We start from the raw sequence: 9,438 nt of genomic DNA on the forward strand, positions 1-9,438 counted from the left end.
TGTTGGGGAAAGTAGACAAATATGATTCACCATGGAATGACGCCACTGTGATTCACTCACACATGTGACAGAGGGGATACTATCATGTGACACCAATGCAAATAAAACCAAATATGATGTAAATGTCACCAAGAAATATCACCAAAAAATGTGCCCTGTGTTACTTTGAAGAGTGAGTACACATACATATTATTCATCATGTCTACATCTAGGGGCCCTTCTACTTTGGTCTGGAATCAGAAGTGGGACTGAATGGAACTGCATGAAGGAAAGTAGTAACCTGGTCTTGTCAGGTGAGCAACCTCTGAAGGGAAAACATTTATTCTGATTAATAATAAACAATAATAATAAATACAATTTCGATAGCGCTTTCCAGTACAGATGAAAAGTAATTTTTATTATTCTAATTATGTTGGTAACCAGTTTATAATAGCATTAAGGCACCTCTGGGTTTGTGATATATGGCCAATATACCACGGCTAATGGCTGTTTGCAGGCACTCCGTGTTGCGTCGTACATAAGAACAACCCTTAGCCAACCCTTAGGTATATTGGCCATATACCACACCTACTCAGGCCTTATTGTTTAAACGCAGCCTGGGTTTGGACCTGGCAGTGACCTGAACTTGGGTTGAATATTGAATGTCCAAGAAAAAAAAGCATAATAGCTTATCAAAGATAGTAAATCCAGAGGGTGATGACTGCCTTTGTTTCTCTCCTCTCAGTCATCCGCGACCATTGTGGACAGAGAATATAATGCATAATAGCTGCTGAAATATGGGATTAGCGCAATAAAGGGCCCAGATTACAGGATTGTTGTGTAGGTTACATTTCGACAATTAGCATGGAGTTAGACATGTGATAGCAGGCCACTGCGACCATATGCCTGTATTATGGTGGAAAATAGATCACAATCATCATAGAATCTAATTGCAATTGCTGGAATACAATCAAAAATAGCAATATGTATGCTGTATCTTTGTTTACAGACTGCCTGTGCACTTATTCTGAAAACTGGAAACATCTAAGGGGGTCTACCTCTACTTTCTACAATAGCTAGAAACCTTCTGTGATTTTATTTGACCATGGGTAAAAGGCACAATCAGGTTCGATTTGAATTCTAGCTTGAAGTTTAAAACATGGCACAACATCAGTGTTAAAAATAATTCTGATACACTCTAAATAAGGCCAGTAAATAATATCATTAGGCAGACTGATATGTAAAAGATTTATTTGAAAAATAACCCCCACATGCAACTCCTTTCAACATGATTATAACTTTAAACACATAATACGAATTTAGGCAATTACAGTACATTGTTTGCTTTCTTTTTTAAACTTTCCACATTAGTGAAGGTCAAATAGCAAATTCCCTAAAAAGAGGAAAAAACAAATTTATCTCAAATAAAAAATCATGACTTGAGCAAGAAATGTTATTTTTTAAATTAAGCATTGATGTCACAAATATTCAAGTTATGTGGAAGTCAATATGTCAGCCATAATTAATACCAATAAGTACATATGGTATATAAATATTCATCCTGATCATATATATAAAATGGATGACTTCTTCAATTCTCCTCATGTGTTAGTACTATACTTAAGACAGGTAGTATGTTATAGAAATCAAATAGCTACAACAAGTAACATTTTGGTGTTGGTCTTTGTAGAGGATAGTAGATGGTGTGTCAGGGTTATTTGTATGACCCTTCATTTCTTTAATGTAACTGATCCTGTGCCAAGCAATTAAAAACATTTTTTTAAATAAACTTTATTTAACTAGGCAAGTCAGTTAAGAACAAATTCTTATTTTCAATGACGGCCTAGGAACAGTGGGTTAACTGCCTGTTCAGGGGCAGAACGACAGATTTGTACCTTGTCAGCTGGGGGATTTGAACTTGCAACATTTCAGTTACTAGTCCAACTCTCTAACCACTAGCTACCCTGCCGCCCCAATTGATGACAAAAAGACACTAAGGTATTGAATAGATGGGAAATGAGCCTTACATACTGACCTGGGTCAGTTTTATTACACACTACCTGTAAAAAACAATACACTGGTCTATCAATAGATCAAAATAAAGAACAGGAAAACAATTCATTAAATTGTTATTGAACATATACTGTACCCTTGTACACAAAGGAGGAATTAACTATTTACAGTATCAATATGTGCTTAACTATGTGTATGTACATGTGAATATGTGACTGAGAGTTTGGCATGACAGTGACTGTTACAGCTGCCGGATAAGAGTAAGTAAGAAATGGAGAGTAAGTACACGTTCAGGAAAGATAGAGTACCTAAGTATACATTTCAGGAAATACAGGTCCCGCTCTACAATAACTGCTCCTATTATGTATTGATCTATTTACTTGGTAGTTACAGAGTGAAACTATTGCTTGTGGCTAATCCTCCTCTTACTCTAGAATCATTCTTTTAGATCACAGTTATCTTTACTGGGAGCTTATATGCACCTGCCTATTCTAACTGCCATGCATATACATACTGTAGGTATTAGTTATAGTTAGATGGATAAGAGAGAGAGAAAAAAAGTGAGGGGGAGAATGAGAGCAATAATGAGAAAGAGAAAGAGAGAGAAGAGAGAGAGCACACGCACACCAAAGGTTTATTTGAAGCCAGGGTTCCATGCTTCTGATGGTGTGGCTGTAGGGAGGGGGGGTCTGCGGAGGAGGCGGAGCGAGAGCAGGAAGAATCCCAGACTGAACACGCCCAGAATGACCACACCCGACAGCAGAGCACTGGTCACTGGGTTCAACGTTAGGGAGGGGCCACTCGATGAAGCTGGATTACACACACACACACACACACACACAAAGAGTAAGTATGGTCCGACACAAATACTCACTAATATAGGCTAAAATTACCACAGTTAGTGGTAAAACTTGTATGAGTCACTTCCGCTGTAAATCCATGGATGTCAAAATGTTATTTTGAAGCTAGAGAATGTATCAATAATGTAGAAATAATGTATAAAGGTCATAGAGTTTATAGATTAGAAATATATATCACCTCTCAAGGCATTGCACAAGCAGTGACAAAGCGAGAGAGCTTACCAAGTTGTGAGTTATTTGTTGGAGTTTCATCTGAAAAGAAACTAAATTAATCATTGATGCTTTCATAGTTTCAACATTATTGAGAAAAACAACCATTTATTTTAATATAAAATGTACTGAATAACCACTGATTATACTGTCAAATCCCACCTCACCCTCCATCAATATATTTCAAGACCATACAGTATATAATCGAAAGGATTTATCGTGTATAGGCTACATCACATCATACAGTTTTAATACTTACTCTACAACTATATCATGGATATCAAAATAATCGAATTAAAGTCAGACAAAACTATAGTCTAAGTGGTTATGGATGAAGAGGTGTACTGCGTACCAATCCTGGTGATGATGGGTCCAGCGGTGATGATGGCATCCCCAGACGACGGCCGAGACTCCAGGCTATCCTCTATGTCCCTCCTACGCCGACGCCCACAGATCTGGCAATATTAGATCAATATAAAATGACAGACACATACCTCTTTATAATATACTGTATTCAATAGGGAATAGTAAATTGTGCTCAGGTATTACTGGACTATGTGAAGCTTCATATTGATCAGAAGGCAAGATAGGTGGTACATGTTTTCTGATATTTGCAGAGCATTGTAGTTCACCCTATTGACTGTGCTGATGTTGAACACATCATTTGGTAAGGTGTCAAATGTTCTTACCGGCATGAGCAGGACACAGTCATCTACCCGACACAGCTTGGTGACACAGTGCAGAAACACAGTGGACATCTTCTGGTGTCTGTGTTTGACGAAACGGAACACTTCGAAGGCGAAACGACCCATTTGACTCTTCCCATTCTCAAAAACAGTGGTCTGTGGGTCTTTATAGCAGCTGTTTGGAAAGAGCATCGCATGCAAGGATGCACGCACACACAAACACACACACACAAAATGCACTGAAACTACTGAAACATCTAGACCTGTTTTAACTGCTCAATGAGAAAAATGTCCTATCAGTCATCATGAGAACCCATTGTAGAGCCTCTATGATAAGTGGTTGAGGGTGAATGGGTAATGGGACACTTTTGTCGTTTATCCAGGCATCATTTGAGAAAAAGTGTGATTACCCAAAGAAAAGGTCATAGCGCAGTTCATCATTGGGATTCCCTGAGGGAGTGGTGTAACAGTAGTCCATCAAGATATTCCATCTAGAGAGAGACAAAACAGTACGGGGCTGATGCAGGATAGAGATCTAACCACACAACACAACAGGACAGATCAGACATTCTTAGCACCACCACTGGCGCCTTCACACAGTCATAGAGGACAGCTGAATGGCAATGAACCAAAGAGGATAGAACTGAATTGGTATGGGGCATAGAGGATTGGTCTTAAATTATAGCGTATGTGTATGGCATAGTGTGCATGACATAGTGCAGTTGTACTTGACTACTATAAGAATTCTATGCCATCCAGGTTATGTGAGAGAAAGTCCCAGCAGGTTGCAGCAATTCAATTAGTTTTGAAAACAGCACGTATCATGGAGGAATCATAGTTTTCTGTTCACATTATGTTGGAAATCTTTGTGCTTCTCAGATCATATCCCCATCTGTATTGTGAATAATAGAAACAAGAACAAAAAATATAACTTTTTAATATCTGAAGATCTCCTTCTCTCACCGTTTGTCCAGGTTTGTGGCTTTCACTGCAGCAAACACTCGGGTTTTCAAAGCCAGTCCGGCCATTGGGATAGAGAGTTGTTGGTTGTAGGTTGAGTCCTGCACAAACATGATTTTGTCCATGAATAAAAAAAGTTGCCTATTTTTATTATATGCCTATTTCTACCTAATAGAAATGTCTCGTCATCTGTTTGGTATTTTGACAGGAGCATGTTCTAGCTATTATTTGACATTGGATTCCTACTATGAGGGACCTGTTATGAAGTCTTTGTGTGAACTAAAAAAAACACTGATGTTGTGTACTCACATTGTAAAGGATCATACTCAATGTGCTCACAAAGGTACCATTGCTGTCCTTCACTGATATTGCAGCAGATGATCTAGAAAAGGTTCAAATTATTTAGTACAGTTCAGACAGGTAAACATGCTTTTGCTTTTTGAATTTTTGCTTATTGAAGTCTGCACTGAATATGAAAATACTGAAATATCCCTACTTATGTACTCAATACTTCAGTTTTATTCAAAATAAGCTCTTCAGGTGTTTATGACAGGCACCTACGATGCCAGCTGTGAGTTGTTGACCAGGTATTCCAGGGGGTAGCTGCAGCTGAATTTGTACAGCAGGCCAGGCAGATAGCTGATGATGGATGGCGGATCTGGAGTGTCGATGTACCCTGAGATATTCCCAATCTGCACCAGTGACATGTTCCTATAGGCATTAGCCCCATAGGATGTTGTGACCTGAGGACAGGGACATTGTCTCTAAATACACAATCTGGTACAACACCTACCATAGACTCAAGCAAGACGTGCTCCCACATTATAAAACACATTACATTCTGCTGGTCATACACCTGTGTGAGTACAAAGCATAACTGTATATATGTGTGTGCGCGAGTATGTCCGTCTGTGTGTGTGTGTTCCTCACCACCAGGCTGTTGCCGCAGGCCTCCAGTGTGCTGAGGCTGATGCTGAACAGTACTACCGTGGGGAACGTGTTGTTATTGATGAAGCCCCGGCAGTGGGTATCGCCATGGCGACCGTTGAGCGCCAGATCTGCAACTGTGTAGCCGGAGAACAGCACTGGGCAGAAGTTAATCTTCAAGGTCATGGTCTGAACCCCACAGTACACACTGATGTCGCGCTCCGCTAAAGAGAGAGAGATATAAAGGATAAACAGTGATTCTAACAACAATTCTCAGACCTAAGAATAAGTAAAAATGATTTGAGAGGATAATTTACATATAGATGAAATGACTGTCATGCTCACCGGGAAACCTACTGTGGTAGTTGGCATCACAGTTGTATCCATTAAACTGTGCCAAGACTGAAGTGGTCCTACCCATCAGCAGGAGGATCAAACATAAGCGCTCCATCTTACCACCTAGAGAGCGAGGTTCACACATTTCCATCCTTCAGAATGTCACAACTTATAACCCTCAAAATGTCTATTGTGTTGCAAGAATGTCTGAAACTGTACTGTACCTTCAAGTTATTTAAAAGCCCTTTAAAGCCCCCAAAGTCCTCCAACACGTCACATCTAGACCTCCTCATAACATAAACCCTCTTGCCCTGGTCACGTTACTGCCCCTCCTTTACTTTACTCTAATCCCCTAACTATTCTCACAAGTCCCCTCTTTCCAAGACCACCCAACCCCTTTTTATCCTGTTCCCTTATTTTTCTTATCCTCTTGCTCTGGGCCTGAAACCATCTTACCTTGGTCTGTGTAGTGGCCAGCTCACCGGTGCGCCATGTGATCTCGGCTGCAGCAAACAACCGAATGGACGGGCCAGCTCTCTCCACAAAATGTGTGTGTGCCAATGTGCATACGTGAGTGAATGCATATGTGCGTGCCCACGCAGAGATAGACAGAAACGGGGACTCGCTATGGAAACACTTCAACAAAAAATGCTTCCCAGCAGAACATGGGAAACTCCATCAGAGGTGAATGGCCTGGACAAATCTTTTCACGGTGCACGAAACCTGAGCGGACTCGCAGGGTTCCCACTCATCTCCCCTTGGCCTGATCTCCGTCTGTCATCCCACACAAACGGCCTCCTCAGCAGGGGGCCCAGCCTGGGAATTAAGCTGTCATCAGGTGCTGAGGAGAGCAGGCCGCGGCCTACATTCACATGGACATAAAAGTCAACTCACGTCTGGTCTGCATGGTCTAATGCAGAGCTGTGTGTAGGTCATTGTGATGCACAGGGTATCACTTAGGGTAAAGTTAATTCAATGATTTTAACAAATGATTTTAAGAGTTTATGGTGTAGTTTGGACCTACTTAGACTTGGAAGTTTTATTTTGAAAGTCTTTAACATGAGATTATATGACTTTGGCTCCAAATTAACTTTTGTCATTGATAGCACTGGTGCTCCCAACAGAAGTTAGGAGCACACCAAACAGTATTTAGGATCACCAGAAAATAGATGAATTTAAATTGATTTATATATGGCCTACACTAGGCCTATATGAATCCTTATTTTGAAGCTATACAGAAGCCTCTTTATTTTTTCCAGTGCCATCTTAAACCATACAGGTCAAGTTACCAGGTTATTAGCCAGCAAGGTAACATGACTGGACAAGGTTGTTTTGCTATCGAACAAATAGTTAGCGACCCGCAAGTAGATTAAAACAGTATGTAACGACCCTGGGTTTATAAGCGCGAAATTCGACCCTGCCGCACGAGCATGCTTTTGCGGCATAGTCAATAGCGCACCAGACCTCAGGCTAGAAGGTCGAGGGTTCGAGACCTGCTCCCTGCTGTTTCATTACAATACTCTTGGTACAGTGAATCATCATCAGACGAGACTTGGCAGTGTGTTCGTAGTTCTCAGGTGTAAGTGAAGTGAATTTAACATTGCCTCTACCTCACTCTCCTAGATCCAACCAAGGTGCATGAATTGAGGAGCAAACAGAAAAGATAAGATTTAAATATAAAACTATATATTGCCTCTGTCAATGAACCAATCACAATGGGAATACATCTGTCTGATTTTTTTAATGCATTTACCAATCACATCATTTTTTTTGTATTCCCATTGTGATTGGCCCCTGAACCTATTTGAAATATATAACAGCCCCCTTAATAATTTCATCTTTAAAACTAAAGCAATTAAGCAAAGATGGTCTATATACTGATGACCAATGTTTTACTTTATAACTTCCTGAAGCACTTTTATCAACTTCTACTGTCTTCTGAAAATTGCAGAATTTCCTCTTAACTCTCACGGGTGAGGTGAAATGATACAATGCCCTTTTCTTAATTTGATTTGCTCAACTCCTGTGTCCTCTCTCTTCCGTCCTCTCTCTCCTCCATTGAAAAAATTCAGTGATGCCACTCATATCAGATCAGCTCTTTTGCCAATAATTGGGCAGGCAATCAGAATTGGGCTTTCTGTATAGACACAGCCATCATGTTGCCATTCAATTAATGTGTTATGTTGGTGAAATCAAAACTCCAGGTCGCAAAGCAAAATATTTAAGAGCATTTGCGACCAGAATGGTCCCAATTTAGAAGTTATTACAATATTATGTTTTTGATACATTTTTACACCACATCTCCCTAACAGCTTCATCGGCTGTTATGTGTTATCATCCGACAGAATACTATTTGGGAACATACTGTGATTCTCAACCTGATCTGACAGGCTTCTTCAAAGCCCAATATTATACCTCAGATGAATGAAATAACTAATCAGAGGTCTAATATTGGGCTACTTCAAGGCATTCTCTCCAGATGAGCTGGGGCCTAGTGTGAGTGTGGGGTCATGTGCTCTCTGGTTCCTCACCCATTAACCTATCTCTCCTGAAACACCCCTAGAACAGAATGGAAATGGCAACTTTAGAGAATGTTTTTGTAACATAACATGCTTTTGGCTATTTGTTACATCATTTTAGCTTTTCAATTTTTTGTTAGATAACATGCTTATGTAATGGCATACAATATAAAGAGCATAATATCTAAAGTTACTAGCAAGATAACATTGGTGTTTACATTGATTCACTTATGAAGAGCAGTGTGTCATGTTGTAGGCTACTCATGAAATATGTCTGGTGTATTTCCGCCTTGGATCAATGTTTTCTTGTGTGTGTGAAATTACACATTTCAGAAGCCTTTTTAACCCACAAATACACTACAAGTTTAACATTTCCTGCATTGCGGGAAAGTTCTCCTGCAACAGGGTGATCAAATTAAGATCACAGATCTGTATGTGTGTATTTTCCTTGTGTGTGTGTGTTTATCATGTGTTTGTTTGTTTGTCAATACCCCATAATACTTTATGCACCCCAATAGACCATCAGTGTATTGATAGCATGCTTCCCTCAAGTGCCACACTCTGTGCTAGATTGACGCCAGGCCACTGCTGTTCACAAAACCTTCTGCACACAACAGACAAGGGGAATCTGCTATTCATTAGCATCTGTCCATATGATGACCCTGGGCTGTAATGAAATATGAAGCGCACACAAGAACACAACTGCCATTGAGAACAAATCGGATTAGATGGCCATGAACACAATAAATGGACAGATGTAGGATCTCAATTTGAGCCAGTTTACTAAAGCAGGAAAATAATCCTGCAGCGACAGGAACTGTGAATTATTATGTGGACTTTAATTAATTGGCATCTTTTTGTAGGGTTTGATACATTTTTCTTTAAGGCTGTAACGATCGTCATAAGTGGAAGAAGGTGAGGACCAAGGTGCGGTGTGGTACGTGTTCA

At 40.0% G+C, this 9,438-nt stretch overlaps 1 protein-coding gene across 1 annotated transcript; it reads right to left on the minus strand.

Annotated features, from left to right (window-relative positions):
- Positions 1 to 2,446: 2,446 nt before the first annotated feature.
- Positions 2,447 to 6,086, minus strand: LOC123994266 (zona pellucida-like domain-containing protein 1). Its single transcript, XM_046296801.1, has 10 exons — positions 5,981 to 6,086; positions 5,639 to 5,859; positions 5,270 to 5,451; positions 5,018 to 5,090; positions 4,712 to 4,809; positions 4,159 to 4,239; positions 3,752 to 3,923; positions 3,415 to 3,517; positions 3,075 to 3,104; positions 2,447 to 2,802 (listed from the first exon to the last, which is right to left on the minus strand). The coding sequence occupies exons 1-10, from the start codon at positions 6,084 to 6,086 to the stop codon at positions 2,627 to 2,629; spliced, it is 1,242 nt and encodes a 413-aa protein (XP_046152757.1). The 3' UTR covers positions 2,447 to 2,626.
- Between the last annotated feature and the right edge of the window lie 3,352 nt (positions 6,087 to 9,438).

The sequence above is a fragment of the Oncorhynchus gorbuscha genome, linkage group LG13 (genome assembly GCF_021184085.1).
Source record: "Oncorhynchus gorbuscha isolate QuinsamMale2020 ecotype Even-year linkage group LG13, OgorEven_v1.0, whole genome shotgun sequence".
NCBI classification, from domain to species: domain Eukaryota; kingdom Metazoa; phylum Chordata; class Actinopteri; order Salmoniformes; family Salmonidae; genus Oncorhynchus; species Oncorhynchus gorbuscha.

Bases quoted from the DNA above. Each gene is read 5' to 3' on its own strand.
- LOC123994266 (XM_046296801.1), bottom strand. From the start codon at position 6,086: ATGGAGCGCTTATGTTTGATCCTCCTGCTGATGGGTAGGACCACTTCA. The intron at 5,452-5,638 runs GTGAGGAACACA...CCCTGTCCTCAG, and splicing joins CCTGCGGCAACAGCCTGGTG to GTCACAACATCCTATGGGGC. The intron at 5,091-5,269 runs GTAGGTGCCTGT...AACCTTTTCTAG, and splicing joins AACAACTCACAGCTGGCATC to ATCATCTGCTGCAATATCAG.